The sequence below is a fragment of the Ursus maritimus genome, unplaced genomic scaffold (genome assembly GCF_017311325.1).
Source record: "Ursus maritimus isolate PB19 unplaced genomic scaffold, ASM1731132v1 scaffold_6, whole genome shotgun sequence".
Classification (NCBI taxonomy): domain Eukaryota; kingdom Metazoa; phylum Chordata; class Mammalia; order Carnivora; family Ursidae; genus Ursus; species Ursus maritimus.
Window position 1 is genome coordinate 28787024 of NW_024426774.1, and position 16310 is coordinate 28803333.

The 16310-nt window shown below is 44.6% G+C and overlaps 1 protein-coding gene across 3 annotated transcripts in view; it reads left to right on the top strand.

The window, feature by feature from the left end:
• VIT (vitrin) overlaps positions 1-16310 on the top strand; it is a 101602-nt gene that overhangs the window by 19200 nt on the left and 66092 nt on the right. For all 3 annotated transcript variants that reach the window (XM_008700236.2, XM_008700235.2, XM_008700237.2), the window contains exons 2-3: positions 2074-2143; positions 10177-10242. In XM_008700236.2, the coding sequence (XP_008698458.2) occupies positions 2113-2143; positions 10177-10242 (97 nt within the window). In that variant the 5' untranslated portion in view covers positions 2074-2112. The remainder of the gene's footprint in view (positions 1-2073; positions 2144-10176; positions 10243-16310) is intronic.

Genomic DNA, 16310 nt, shown 5'->3' on the forward strand with positions numbered 1-16310 from the left:
GTAAAAGACAAAGAAAATTTCACTTGTTATCACCCTGTTTCTAAAACATAACCCAGCTACTTAAGCATCAAATTGCAAATAGATTGTACGCGTGGTTTTATTTCTATTTTGAAACTAAAGACCGTTATCTGCCTATTATGTAACCAGTAGTCAACTACCTTTATTAGGAAATTTAACACATGCAGTTGTTGCTGGAAATTAACAAAATCATCAATTCTGTTTGAGGTTACTCTTGCTGCCTAATTTAATTGTTTGTAATAAAATCTTTCATATAGTAAACAGTTTTATTTAAGTTAATTGCATCAGGTACTTGTATTACTACCTTGACCATAATTTGATAATTGCTTTTTGTTAATAAAATCTGCATAGTCCTGAATCTAAATATTGGATATAAGCTTGCACTGGACCTAGCTAGTACCAGCTTGTGTTTCCAATTTTCTAGTTTGGTGGCTTCAAAACAAGCCAGGGAAGATTTACACACGGAAATCAACAAATGCTATAAATTGGGGCCTTTTTCCCCCCAGAAAGCAAATTTAGCAGCACATCACTGGGCATAGTGGCCTGTAGGGTGTGGATGCCAGATTTAGGCCACACAGCAGTGGCACTGGGCAGAGAGGATGCAACAGGAGCCATCCACCCCAGAGCGTGGGGGTGCTTTATCATTGACATAGCTTAGAATTGCTAGCTTATAAAGATAATAAAAAGCAGACCAACCTTAAGCTTTAAATTCTCTACAGACAAGGTTCTTACTTATTGTCTGTGCCCAGGGCAGATCCTTCCCACCACTCCCACCCCCAATCTGGTCCTACTGACTGCCTGGTCACCATGGGTGTGACGTGAAACTTTTCTAAGCCTTAGTTTCCTGAAGGGCCATAAAATCTACCATGCTGGCTTACTGTGAAGATTCGAGACCGTAGACTACATAGTATGTGCTCTTTGTAATGAGTAATGGTGGGATGAACAAACCTTTTAGGGTTTCCTCACAGCATCAAGCGAAGGAGGAAACCCCATATAGATCAACAGCGTCTTCATATCCTCTCTGCTTACCAACCTCTGAGCCTCTGTCAATGCTGTTCCTCCCACGTGGGGTCACTTCTCGCTATTTCTGCGTGTCCAAACTGTCTTTCAAAATTGCCCCAATTGCTATCACCTCTAGGAGATTTTCTCTTTTTCTCATGGCTGACATCTCTCTCCTTTCTCTAAAATTCCCTGGTTTCTTGGGGAATCTCTGGCACTGTCCCAGACCTACTGGGTTAGAATCTGCATTTTAACAAGATCCCCGGGTGATTCCTACGCATGTAAGATTTAGGAAGTCTCGCTCTAAACAACTGGTCCTCAAACTTGTCAGGACATTGGAATTACCTAGGGAGCTTTTAAAAACTTAACGCCTAGATCCCACCTTAAGGGATTCAGATTCAACCGGTCTGAGGTGCAGCCGAGCATCAGGGTCTTTTAAAACTCCCAGATGATACAAATATGCATCAAAGTTTGAGAACCCCTGGTCTATAAACTCCCCTTATACTCCCTTATGGAGCCTGCACACTTTCTAATGTTAAGGCTATTTGTGTCTACATATGTTTTCCCACTTCTAGGAAACTGTAAATCTTTAAGAGCAAGAACTATTTCTTCATTCAATTTTTATCACCTCCTTCCAATCCCTAGCCATATAACGGGAGTTTAATAAATATTTATTGCATGAATGATGAGTGCATCATTTATTTGTAATCTAAAAATACTCTCAATTCCATAAGTGTAGCTTTTGTCCTAATTTGAAGACTGGTTGAACCTATTCCCGAAATGATGGAGTCACTTCCTCTTCAGTTCTAAGGAAAGACCACAACTCTGAAGAATGGGGGCTGGTGGCTGGAATGGGATTTCCACCTGAGGGTGGACTCTGGGTACCAGCGAGACCGGCCACTGCCATCTCTGCGGGCTCCTTAGAGAAAGCAGCGGCTTGGAATCCGGACACTCCCGGGAGCCCCGCAGCCTGAAGGGGCCCCTCCCCACACTCCACGCGTCCAGCTCAGAACTCTTGGCTGAAATGTGACGGTGTTATTGTTTCTTCCTCTCCAGGGTGCCATTTTGATATTTACGGGGATTGTCGTCCTCACTATGAAGGCATCTGTTATTGAAATGTTCCTTGGTAAGTACTTTTATATGTGGATCTGGATACGCTTTTAACATTTTCCTAAGGTCCAAAGAGTCTTGCCAACAGAAGGTTTAAACCAAGGCAGAGCATATAAACACTACAGTGTGTCTTTTTACGGGAAAGTTGAAGTGAGGATGTTAAGATGAAATTCAGGATGTGTGTGTGTGTATATTTTTGTCTAAAGCAACATTGTGTATCACATGCGTGTGCATATAACACACATATATACATACATGTCTTACCTTCTTCAGCAACTAGCAAATATTTCAGATAGAGCATTTTGATACATTCTGAATTTAGGAATCTTGTTTCTTATTTCTCAAAAAAAAAAAAAAAAGTCTTATCACTGACACGGCCTTATTTGTACCATGGGTGACTCTTGCTTTTAGAGATGAAACCCTTATCCATGATCAGCAGAGAGCACAATTTCGGGTAGGCTCTCGGGGAGCAGCAGCTTGACCGGAAGAGAGAAATTGTTGATGGGTTTAGCATGAAGCCCAAGGGTAATCTCTCCGAATCTTGACCCTGCTGTGCTCTGGCCATGTCGCGTAGAGTGACCCTGTGGATCACTGCGGGACTACTGCCGGGGAAGGGTGCGAAGACCTTTCGGGTGGTCTATCTGTTTGCTAGGACTACCACAGCAAAATACCACAAACTGGGGGCTTGACACAGCACAATTTCATCCTCTCACAGCCCTGAAAGCTAGAAGTCCAAAACCAAGCATCAGCAGGGTTGGTTTCTTCCCAGGGCAGTGACAGAGACTCTGCTCCCTGCCTCTCCCCCAGCTTCTGAAGGTTGGCCAGCCATCTTTGGCACCTCTTGGCATCTCTGTCTTTATTGTCACATGGCGTTCTTCCCCGGTGGGGTTGGGTATCTGTGTGTGTCCAAATGTCCCCATCTTAAAACACTAGTCATATTGGATTAGGGGCCCAACCTACTCAGTACGACCTCATCAGAACTTAACTAATTATGTCTGCAACCACCCTAGTTCAAAATGAGGTCACATTCGGTTTGGGGGGCTGGGACTTCAATATATGAATTTAGAAGGGACAAAATTCAACCCATATAGAGTCAGAATGTTCCAGGTCTGTGCAGAGGGGGTCCACACAGCAGAGTTGGGGAACGGAAGAGAAAGAAGTGACACTGGGAAGGCAAGAGGGCTCTCCCATGGTGGAAGGAGACAAGACTGGGAGTCGGAGAGACCATATGGATTCTGGTCCACACTGCCCCCCAACCTGGTAAAGAGCAGTCACCTTGGAAGCTCAGGCTCCTTTATTCCCACCTTGCCCTTTAAGAGGTTACCCCCTCCCACACTCCCCCACTGGTTAGCAGGGTTTCTTACATAGGGCAGGTGGGGAGTCAGGAACAGGAAGGCTTTAGCTCCTTAAAACACACAAAGCAAACAAACCCTGAGGCCATTTCACACTCTGCGTGTCCCCCATATCACAGAAGGGAGACTTCTGTCCTTCCTTGTCCCTTCTGCAGAACTCTCTCCCCTCGGGGCTGCTCATTCAGAAGGCAAGGAATCAAAGCAGGCAAAGGAGACTCTTGCCACATAGTCCCCTCTCTGTGTCCTCACATGTCAGCCTCCCCAGCATCTCTCTTACTCATCTGCTTACCTCCTCCCCAGGGCCATTTCCCTGTCACTCTCCTTAGTACTGGGACAGCCTCCCTGCCCCAAATCCTGACCCCTCTAACCCCTTCTCCACCACACCCCTATTAATCTCTCTAAAGACCACGTCTGATCGCCACTCTTCATTTAAACTCCTCTGTGTTTCCCCTTTGTCTTTGGGATAGGACCCACATTTCTAAAAGTGCCTTGCTCTCTGGGGAGGCCTTCCTGATATGACCCTTGCTGTCTTCTGCTCTCTTTGCTTCCCACGGAGCCTGCTCTGGCTCCCAAGGACCCGAAAAGTACTGACTTTCTTAATCCCCTAGGGCTCACATCATTTCTCCCCTCAGGCCTTCAACCATGCTGGGTCCCTTGCCTGGAATGCTCTTCCTCTCACCCCACATCCCCACAAGCCCAACTGGTCCTCAGGAAGCTTCGCTCCGCCCCCCATTTGATCAGGCCATCTTCCCAAGGACTTCCGTGGTGCCCTGTATTGATTCTCATCGTAGCTGCATGGCGTTCACCTTGCCACTAGGCTGGGTCCCCAGAGCTGTGTCCTGCCCATTGCTGCATTTTCAGTGCTGAGCACATCTCATAGGTACTCAAGAATTACTGTGAAATAAATTATTCTTAGGGATGCTAGATTTGTAAGGTATCAGAGTCCAACTCTGCACCTAATTCCAATGTGTGGGTTTTTTCTCCACACCAAGCGATTCCCCAACACCAGCTGGGTGACCTACAATTCAACTCAATTCTGACCCTGTCTATCTGGAAATAGCATCAAATTCCACTGGCTAAGGGCTCAGTCCCACCAGACTGCCACCCACTGCTCCCCCGACCACTTCAGATGCCAACTGAAAGTCCAGGTTGTCACTGTGCTTCTGACTGACGGGCTATAAATCAGAGGTTCCCATGATCCCCTCTTTGGGTTTGATGACTTTGCTGGAGTGGCTCACAGAACTCAGGAAACCAGTTAACTTACGACTCACTAGATTGCCAGCTTATTACAAAGAATATTCAAGAATACGAACCAACAGCCAGATGAAGAGATATATAGGACAAGGTCCCAAACTAAGGAGATTCTATCCCCCTGGAGTTTGGGATCCAGCAGAGTACCACGTAGAAGCATTCTGATTCACCACCATGGAAGCTCTCTGAACCCTATCCTTTTGGGTTTTTATGGAAGCTTCAATACATGGGCATGATTGATTAACTCACTGGCCGTTGGTGATTGATTCAATCTCCAGCCCCTTTCCCCTGCCCAGAAATCAGACAGTGGGACCAAAGCCTCCCATTTGAGGTTGGTTCCCCTGGCAACCAGCTCCCTCCTCTTTAGGGGATACCCAAAGTTACCTCACTCAATTGTGATTGAAAGGGGCTTGTTATGAATAACAAAACATCCATTTCACCTTTAGGGCTCTGATTTCAGGAAGGGAGCACAAGAAACCAAATATTATAACAAAAGATGTCCCCATTGCTCTTACCGGTCACGAAATTTCAAGAGTTTGGGGAGCTATGACCCAGAAACTCGGCCAAAAAACCAAAATATATATTTATTATGAATCAAATATCACACGGTACTGTCCAATGATTCCCCCCCAAACCCTCTAAATTAATGTCAATTAAGCGTTTAATATATATCAGAGCTAGCATGTTTGTTTGAGACATCCTTGAGTTTATGATACAGCAGAGTTTCACGACTGTTTTTGGAGCACCACGTATAGTCAGCAACTGCGCTTACGGGGAGCAAGTGGAATAAACGGGCGAGGGCAGTAGCCAGCAAACTTGCAGTCTGGTTCCAGCTTCTGCCCCCAAAGAACTGCAGCTTTAGCCAAGGTGTGAACCCTGACCTTTGCGTCTTTTTTATAAAATAAATGGATAACCTACAAAGCTCCTCCCAGCTTTAATATTCTGTGATTTGAAGCATAATTTTATGATTTAAAGTGATTGTAGAGAATAAGTTGTCCTGTCTTTGTTATGAAGCCCTGATTTATTTGATGCTAGATGTTTAATTGAGTACATAATACCAAATTAAAGCATGGAGGGAATCTGAACTGCTTTAAAATGATCGGCTTTGTAAATCCGTTTGCAGGAAGGTATTGTAGACACTTAAAGAGAACCAGAGCTGGATAGTGTTTAAAGTGGTAAAAACTTTAAACTACTGCAATAAACAAGGAACACGGAGATTTATATCCGAGCAGCGGGTTGCAGGTGTCGGTGGATGGAAATTACTGACAGGAGACATCAAGGGTGGGGGATTCTTGCTAAACCTACCTGACATGATTCTTGCTAAAGGCAGACCAGGGTGATCAGATATCAAGGGTGAGGAATTCTCTCTAAACAGGATCCTTGCTAAAACCGGGTGATGCAGGACCACGGGGGAGGAACACCGAAGCCCAAGGTCAAAGGCCAGGTGGGAAAAGGGCTTGGAGGGACCCCATTAAAGTTTGGTCAAGGAGAAAGTCCTTGTCAGCACCACTAGAGCCCTGGAGTCTACGGGCTCCACGGAGGCATTTCTATAAAAGTTGTGGACATGTAGTAAGTTTTCAGTAGGTACTTTCTGATTCGATCATTGATTAGATGTCCTGGCACTTCATGTCTTTCTTGAAAGTAAGTGAATTCTAATATAATTCATTACTGCCCAGAAGACTGGGATACGAATGCCCATTAACCCTACTGATGATTTCGGTATGCACTTTTCATTATCATAAGTCTATGGGATTTCAATATGACCCAATTAAAAAACAATTTATCTTGTCTTATTTAGTTGTAGGAGAAACATATTCTCTATGAAATATGGGATTTACATATGGAATATACTGTAAAATGGGAAAAATAGACAAAATATAAAATAGAAGTGACAATGCCATCATTATTAACATTTTGGTGTGTTTGTTGCACTTATTTCTCTTGCATATATTCTAATTTTGTCAGAATCATTCTTCAGGTTAGAGCTGAGCGCTTGCCAGTTCATCTAATATTCTTCAGTCCATTATTTGTAATAAACGCTCAGGATACCCCTACTGTTGGGACATTTCCAACATTTCATGATTTCCAGATTGCCATTATAAATAATGCTATAGTGAACATTTTTTTACATAAATTTTTGTCTATATCTCTAATTATATCTTGGGGTACATTCCTAGGGGTATATTTTCTAGGACAAAGAATATAACTATTTTCAAGACTACTGAAATATATTACCAAATAGCTTTCCAGAAGGACTCCCCCGGCTTAGACTTCACCAGCAGTTCACCTAAATGCCCTAATCTCAAATCTGTGCCAGGATTAAGTATAATCTCGTGTTCACTATTTACTGACATGATAGGGAAACTATCCCGTTGTGTGGCTTTAGCTTGCATTTTTTTTTTTACCATGAATGAGATTGAACATTGTTATAAGCTCATTCATTTGCATTTCTCTATCTCTAGGCTGATGGTAATTTACTTAAATTGAATTTTAAAACAATTACGCCTCAGCCATCTTAACTATAATGATGGCTACTCTAGAGAGGAAGAGAGTGAAAAGTGTGGGGAATTACTTTTTATTTGAAAAAGTAATTTCAACATTCAGTTTGTTTTGAAATTTCAAGCACCACTGTCAAAGGGTGAGAACTTTATTCCATGTTATTCAAAACTAGAACTCTGGATTTTTAACAGTTGCGAAGTATTGCTGCACATTTCGTAAACAGTGATTGCCTTGGAACTTTGGACTCTAGACTTAATTTCCTCAAGCCTTGTAGACACTAATGGCCTAAGTAGCCTGATAGCTAGCTGCTCCCGCAGAAGGGACTGGCTTTCAGACCTGTGGTCTACTTTGTACTTTGAAGTGAGTGTCAGCCATCCCATCCCCGTGCTTTTGCCTGGCTTCCTAAGAAAAGCGACACAAGACTGATTTTTTCCGTTTCCCGAATTCAACACTCAATTCACCACTTCCAGTGTAGCAAGAGAAGCCTTACAGAGGAGAAATGAAGACTCCAGGGCACAAGCACATTTTCAGCCTTATTGACCAGCCCTCCCCTTGAGGAGCGGTTTCTGGGGAGTTTTAATTAACAAGCATCTAAGCTGAGGAGAGGGCCTCTGTGTACTATTGACAATAATGACTGTATTAACCACTGCGGTAGAACTGAACCCAGCTATGCATGTTTTCAGCCTGGTGGGTCGTGGGTGAGCAAATGCGAGTGATGGGGTGGTCCTACTGAAATATTTATAGTCCTAATGATATGGAATTATAAACCACTTGCCACAGGACCAGAGGCCCAGAAGGACAGTTATTTGGTTTTCCAGAAGAATTGATACCCAAATTCATGACTATTTCAATTACTCCTTCTAATTAACTTGCTTAATGCTCTGCTACATGTTTATTTAGTATTTGTCCTTTAAAATATTCTAGGATTTGTTGTTCTTGTGTCTAAAATGAAGACGTGTCTTCGCTCAGGGTTAAATGACACAGAGACTACTATAAAAATTAGACCTCCAGGACACTTTTACCCACCCAAACCCCAGAAGTAAATAACACCTAAAAAATGTCTGCCTTCATTCCACTTGGCTAGACTTGTGGTTCCTACTCAGTTCTCTTTTATGTGTCTGTTCTCGAAGGACATGGTATGTCAACTGTCCAGCCTCGGCTAATGCTACTAGTCAAAACTGGGGATACTTCAGGGCTGCATCATTGGGACGGCCTAGCGACATAATCACTGATAAATAAAAATGTTCTTAACAAACCCTGGTGACATTTTCCTTCAAAGGTAGCTGCCAATCAAGAATTCCTAAGTCCATTTATGCCTTAATTAAACATCTGTGTTGGGTTACACACACACACACACACACACACACACACACACAAAGTAGAATGCCTATTTTGATTACCCTATTCACGCCGTGTTTACCTCTGGAGTCCCAACTCTACCCAGAAAGGGAGTTTCTCAAAAAAGTGGCTAAAATAGAGGCAAGTTAAGCAGAAGGATGCCTGGTAAGGAAGGAAGAAAAATGGAGAAGTGACTAGCCTTTTGAAAGGAAAATATTGCTTTTCCATCTACAGGGAGAATTAGCATTGGCATAGAGATGTGAGCGTTTTCAGACATTGCTTATAAAAAAATGCTATGAGAAATGTTCACAATACACATCGAAACTCTAAGTAGGCATATCTTTCAGACAAGAAATCCTGTTTGGAAATTTATTTAAAGGAAATAACAAAAGATCAGGGCAAAGATGAAGCTATCTATACTAAATCAGAAGTCGACTAAATTATATAGTACACCCGTATAGTGCAACACCTTTCAGGCACTTACAAGTCACATTTTAATTTAGGAATTAGCAATTTAATCTAAGGATCATTTAATGACAAGACAAAATGTTTGTCTACGTCCTTAAGTAGAAGTTACAGAACACTGTAAACAGTGAGCGTGATCCAATGTGCTCTTGAAAGCACCTGCATGGATATGTGTGTGTAGAAAAAACAAAAATATTCCATCTTTTGTGTTCATCTATGTTTTCAGTACTGTTCCTTGTGCTTTTTATATTCGTGTGTGAGGAGCACGTACTATTCTGGTAATAAGAAAAAAACTAGTCAATGTTATTCTTTAAAAATACAAGGCTCAAACTGGTAACGCGACTTTGAACTAAAAAGGATAAAGAATTCCCCCTCCTTCCTCTGTTGTTACACTTCCTGAAGAGAGCAGTACCCAAAAGCTGTTCTGCTCCTTTTCCTGAGGAGGAAGGTCAACGACCTGCACTTGGCCTTGATGGGGCACAGAAGCAGGTGCTGCTACAAAGGACCACGTGGGGACACTCAGGTCACCTCTCAGACCCAGTCCCCCTCTTCTCCCCAGCCCCCTCTCCTCTTGTCTTCCTTTCCCAGACAGCTCTCCCCAGGGACTTTTTACACATCCCCTCCATTCTACCTTCCTTTTCTCTCCCTCTCTCTCCCTCTCTCTCTCTCTCTCTCTCTCTCTCTCTCTCTCACACACACACACACACACACACACAGAGTTCTCTGACCAGATGGAAATTAGCCATTTGGAAACTTAGTGTGGAACAAAGGAAAGAGCCCAAGAAGGGCCTGGTGCTCACCCTACCTCCATCATTTGTTTCTGGCACCAAGCAAATGAGTGGCCTTCTCCAGTCCCCCATGTCCTCCTTTGGAGACTAGAGAGGGCACACTTGGTGTGGTGAAATGCAAAGCGGCGAAACAGAGGACAGGGGCCCAAGAGGTATTTTTGGAAGGCTCCTTCAGCAGGGGCCAAGATAAGCGCACAGACTATTCAGCTTATTTACCCAATCTTCATTTAAGGGAACATGAGTTCCACCAATGAGGATATTTCAACATGTGATGGAAGCAACGATAAGGGTCAAAAGAGAGAAAGTGTTTGGGTAAAATGACACTGATTCGGTTTTCCTTCATTTTCTCCATGTAGTTTTGCTGGTGACTAGAATACACTCCAATAAGGACGTGACCAAGAAGCTCAAAAGGCCCAGGTTCAGTAAGTAAAACTGCAGTTCCTCGTTAGCATAAGGCTTGTGTCTCCCACGTAGAGGACTGTTGTACTTGTTGCAGATAATTTGGAAGATTTGGGGGTTTTTTGGTCTTACTTCAATTGCTGTGCATTCAGACTGATTCGTAATGATATTATTTATCACCTACTTCATTCCAAAAATCATTTGAGATAGGAGGGCTGATTTTAGGTGAAGAATACATGGTTCCATTATATTGGAACATTTCAAAATGCACGTACAAAGACCAAACAACACTGTGTCTCTATGGCGAAGCTGGAGTAGGTATTTTCTTGCCATTGAAATGTCAATTCCCCATACCAGAAAATTCACTCTCGCTAATACAAATCTGCCCTCCTTCCAGCATGCTCTGGGATCAGAAGGTAAATCTCACAGCAAAGCCCAGAAGGTTTCACACCTAATCAGTATAGAGGAAAAATAAATTTCATTTTTGGATGGTATATCAGTTAAGATTGGATGACAGGGAATCTAGAACAACTGCTTAAATAAGACTGAAGTTTCTTTCTCCCTCCTGTAAACATAGTCTGGGCTTTTATGGAAGCTTCACAATCGTCAGGGACCCACACTCCTTCTACCTTGTCATTCTGCTTTCCTCAATGTGGCTCTCAGCTCATGTCCAAAATGGGTGCCCCAGCTCCACCCATCACATCCATGTTCCAGTTGGTAGGAAGGGATGGAGAAGGATGAATACCCATCCCTTTAAAGATAGGTCAGGAAATCAAATACACCGCTTCTACTTAAGTACCACCAGCCAGCATTAGGGGAGAATGGGAACTGTCTTGATTTCAAGCATCCACATGACTACGCTAAAAGTAAGGGGTTGGAGTACAGGAAAGAAGGAAGAATGGGTATTGGGAAGCCACTAGCAGGATGGGACATAGATGGAAATGCTCACATTCAAATGCTGTAAGCGCGCTGAGATATCCGGACCTAAATCTGTAGACTTGATGGGGGCCTAAGTTAAAGCCTATTTATAAAGGACCATAAAAAAAATGCCATAGATACAGTTAATGTTCTGTGTTCTCCACAACTGAAGCTTCTTTATAGGCATTAAATTTAGATGCTTGAAATCAGCGACATTAAAAATCCGAAATAAAAGAAAGATATTTGCTTCACACACCATTTTTTTCCTTCTGCTCCTTTAAACCCTCCATGTGGGATTTCCTGTTGAAATGAGACCAAAAGGGCAGCCAGCCACAGCCTCCAAGCCTAAAATACTAAAAAGGAATCAGTTGCTTATTTATTCCTGTCGGTACCAAGAGCCAAGAGAATCAGCCCAGGGGCAGATGTGGGTTCAAAACAATGATTGGGTTAATATGAAGACAAATGCACACCCAAGTATGAAGTCCTTCGGGCTATTTCCAGTATCTTCATTAGCTCATATACAAAAATCATGAAAGGGTCCATGATTACCATGACAACGGTTTTCAGCAACTCTGAAAGGCTGTGCTAAACGACCCAAGGGCAAACCTCTTTGAGAGATCTCAAATGGATTGAGTTTCTGATATGCTAAATTCTAACCTTATACTCAAAATCTCCCTGGTGATGCAGCATATTTGAATCAATAAATGCAGGAGGCCTTTTCTCTAATTAGAAACCCTGGCACAATCATTAAATAAGTGGGGGGGGGGAGAGACAACGAAGGTAATAGGATATTCCCAAGCCATGGCAGTATCTGATTCTTTATCTCAGGAGTATTTCCAACTGACAGTCTATAGCTTGAGGCCAAAGCAATTTTCACTTTTTCTTTCCAGTCTTGTCAATCTGGGGTAGGTGACTGATGGCCAGGAGGCACGCCATTCATTCGCTATACGAGTATTTATTGGGTGCCCACCAAATACCAGGTACTATGCTAGACACTCAGATACAACAGCAATGGAGACTCAGCCTTTGCCCTTGCAGAGCTCAAAAACTAGGGAGAAAGAAAGACAAGTCACCAGGCAGCTACAGGTACTCCAAGAATATGGAGAAGAAGCTGTATATCTGGGAGGGCTTCCTGGAGGAAGCGACATACCTACACTGATACCTGAAGACCAAATAGGTGTAGACCAGGCAAAGATGAGGAGGAAAGAGTGTTACAGGCAGAGAGAAAACAGCATGCCCGAGGCCTGAAGAATGGAAAGAACTAAAAAGTAATCCAATATGACTGAAATCCGGAGTAGGAAGTAAATGTGTTGAGATAAGAGATGGAGGGGTAAGCAGGCATCAGATCGTGGAAAGCTTTGTTACCATGTCCAGGAATCTGGACATCCTCATGAGGGCAATGGGAATATCTCCGTGCAGGCTATGTTGGTTGCAATTAGCATAAATCCAAAAGGGATTTTTGTGGGACATGGAGCGGCTCGCAGGTTGGCAGCTAGAACTCACTGGAACTGTACCCCAGGTGAAAAGGCCTCAAGAATCAGTACCTCTGCTACTCTCTACGTGTCTGCCCCACTGTCTCCTTCTCCTCTCTCTTTTCCTCCCTCTCCCCCTCTCCCCTGCCCTCCCCCTACTCTGGGCACACTGTGTCTCTCAGTACCGAGTCCACATTCCTGGGAGAGCGAACCGCATGGCATCATCCCCGGCTGCGCGGTGGTTCTCAGAGAAGAGTAAGCTGCTTAGGGTTGGGCCGGGGAAATAAGACCGTCCTGCCAGCCAAGAAATGCTCCCTGCCAACAGACGGAGAGAGAGGAGAGAGCACGCCACTTGTTAGCGAGAAAAAGCACGGAGGTTTATATACGCACGTACAGGTGCGGTGAAAGTGTCTATCACGTCGGAACGGCATTGCACACAAAGGGGTCCGGTGAAGTGGGAGACAGAACAATTACATCTTCCCCTGTGTCTGTGCAAGATGAATGCACGCACCTCATGCCTGTCTCCCGGACGCCTGGACGCCCCTGAGCTCCCTCTGGGGTGCGTCACCGTTTTACTCTTGCAGCTGACACCTCAAAGGACATCTGTCAGGGAGCTACTAAAGGGTTTTCAGCAGAAAAGGGAAATCATAAGAGCTGGGCTTTAAACAAATCACTTTGGCCTCGGTGTGAGAATCACCGGGGCCACTGACCCTCAGTTCCTGGGCCGGCAGCCCCTGCGACCGCCTGCGCGACGCACCCCGGCTCGGACTGCCCAGCCCTCCGTGTCCTAGCAAGCCCTCCAGGAACTGCCGTTCCCACTGACATCCGAGAACGCGGGGAGCCCAGAGCTATCCCAGATCGGGGTTGCTTCCAGATCCGAACGTAAAACCACGGGCACTCTCCAGTGCCCTCCGACCTCTCCTCTAGCCAGCCCTCCACTGGCACCAGTGTTCGTGCGAGACGGACGGCCCACAACACCCAGAGGACTGAAGGTGAAGTAAGGAGAAGAAAGTGCTTCGAGGGCTCTGGTCCGTGCACACCGAGCTCTACTCCGCATGCAGCCCGGCGCTTGAATCCTGAGCATCCAGTGCCCAAGATGCGGTGCCACGAGTGGGCAGAGCCAGACTGGAAATGCGCGTCTGTGTGAGGTTCCCCCCCAAAAGGCTTTTCCCAGTCTCTCCTGCCAAGCCAGCCAGGACGGAGGAATGAAGTCCCTGCTGCCTGGAGGCAGAGTGGGTGTGGGATGATCACCGGCTGACTGAATAGGAACCAGAGGAGAAGAGCTGTGGAGGTAACAGGAAAGGAGGAACTGGCGTGGGTGTCTTCCTTCGGTGCCTCTGGAAGCCACACGCCCTACGAGTGTGTCTATTCCGTGTACAAGTAGGGTCACTTAGCTTTAGGTAATTGTCACATTCTCTCCTCCACACTTCTTTTATTATTTCTGTTTCTTCTCATCTCCTTTCCCTTTTTTCCATTTCTTTGGTCTGCTCATGGCCTTCCCAGAGGCCCTCGTGGACATCGCTCAGCTCCATTGGGGGCCCTTCAGACCAAGAAGGCAGCACATGTAGAAAATAGTCTGGCATGGGGAGTTTACAAAATGGAAAGCAAAGATAGATAGATAGATAGATAGATAGATAGATAGATAGATAGATAGAAAGAAAGAAAAGAAAGAGAGAGAGAGAGAGAGAGAGGGAGGGAGGGAGGGAGGAAGGAAGAAAGAAAAGGAAAGAAAAGAGAAAAGAAAAGAAAAGAAAAAAGAAAAGGGGCAAGTTCTTACAAGTCTACTCCTCTACTTACACATGACCCTCCATTTCAAGCTAATATCTTGCTTCCCCATACACACTGGGCACAATGTTATTCCGCCATACTTGGCTTATCACATCACCTCATTTTCTAAATCAAATCAAGTCGGACTCCAAACTGCCAATTTCCAGGGCCTGAGAAATTAAAATTCCATCATTACAGGGGCTTCCTCCTTCCCCGAGCCAGGCCCTGGAAGCCTTGTGCAGTCTACAACATCCAGGGAGATCCCCTGCACTGCTCAGGGTCCAAGCCCATGTTTACCTGTTGGGCGCTCCATTGTTTTCTGACTGGTGGCATCTTGGGAACAATGGGGAAGTTCCACGCCTAAGGCTTCGCCCTGAGGGGCACCACACCAGGTATTCCTCCAAGATGATGCTCCTTTCAGGCAGCTGTGAGGGAACAGGGACATTTCCCTTACTGGGACCTACTGGCCCCCTGCCACCTTCCCAGTGTTGGAAGACCATTTCCTCTCTATCACTCTTTGAGCCGGCCAAGCCCAGTGCCCTCAAACAAGGGGGATTTGGAGGGACTAATTCCCAGCACCTGAGGGAGAGTTTTCTTTGGGCAACTCTGCCCTCTCTCTTGCAACCTTGCATTCCAGAGGTGTTTGAAGACAAATGCCTAACTACCTTCTTAGAATAGTATGAGAAAAAAAATAGAATGAAAATAAAAGTAAGTTAGTGTCTCAATACATTAACCTGCTGTATGGGCCATGGTAAAGTTCACCATACTATATGAAATGAGAGTTTTACCAAGTTTATTTTTAGAGGTGATTTTTCAAGGTTCTCATTTCCCTGTTACGTTTCAGAGCCCTGAGCTGGCCTGACTTAGAGGCACGTCAGGTGCTAGATTTAGGCACAAACCTGTTCAAGCATTTTCTAACAAATGGCCAAAAATGGGGCTGCATTTTTCGTGATTGTGGAAGGCCACAAATAATGATTGAAGGGTTTAGGTGTGTTCATAACACTCTTTCTCCGAAGGCAGTCACGATACCTTATGAATTTTAAGGATTAACTTCATTTATGTGTCGATTACACGTTCAGAAAGGGCCTTCTCTTCAACTCATGACTAGTTCAGCCCACACCGCAATAAACACATCATACGTTTCCCCTTAAATTATGTCCACCAACAACTCCAGAATAATCCCTGCCCGTCAGTGCTTGTAGAGAAAGAAGAGCTTTTAAATTACCAAATCTCCTCAATAACGTTTCTACATGTGAGGAAGCCCCAGAAGACTGGGTTCAGAGGAGGTGGCATCGCCCAGCTGAAAGCCATGACGGTCAGCTCCATGCATCGTGTCGCCAGCTTTCCATCCTGCAATCTCTCTGACTTCAGTGAGCACCCAATCTCGTATCAGATAAAATAAAATCATGCAAAGGTGAGACTTTCTGGACCCAATTCCCATTGCCAAAACACACACTAAACCAGTTTAGATGGCTCCTGTGTACACTGCACTTCCTCTGCTCTGTACTTATCACCCATTCTTTTTTAAAAAAATATTTATTTGCCAGAGAGAGAGCACACGTGCGAGCACACACAAGTAGGGGGAGCAGAAGGCAGAGGGAGAAGCAGGTTCCCCACTGAAAAGGGAGCCTGATGCGGAGTTCGATCCCAGGACCCCGAGATCATGACCTGAGCCCAAGGCAGACTCTTCACTGACTGAGCCACCCCAGCATGCCTCACCCATTCTTGTAAGAGCTTTTTCATACAGTCTGTCTTGCAGCTAGACCAAAAGCAACATGAAGACCTAATTAGTGTTCACTGAGTATTTGTTGAATGGATGGACAAATGAACAGTGAAAACAACAACAACAAGAAAAACCCACTACAAAATAAAGCAAAATGTGGTAAATTATTACATGAGAATAACAAAGGCTATAGGAATAGGATTCATACTGA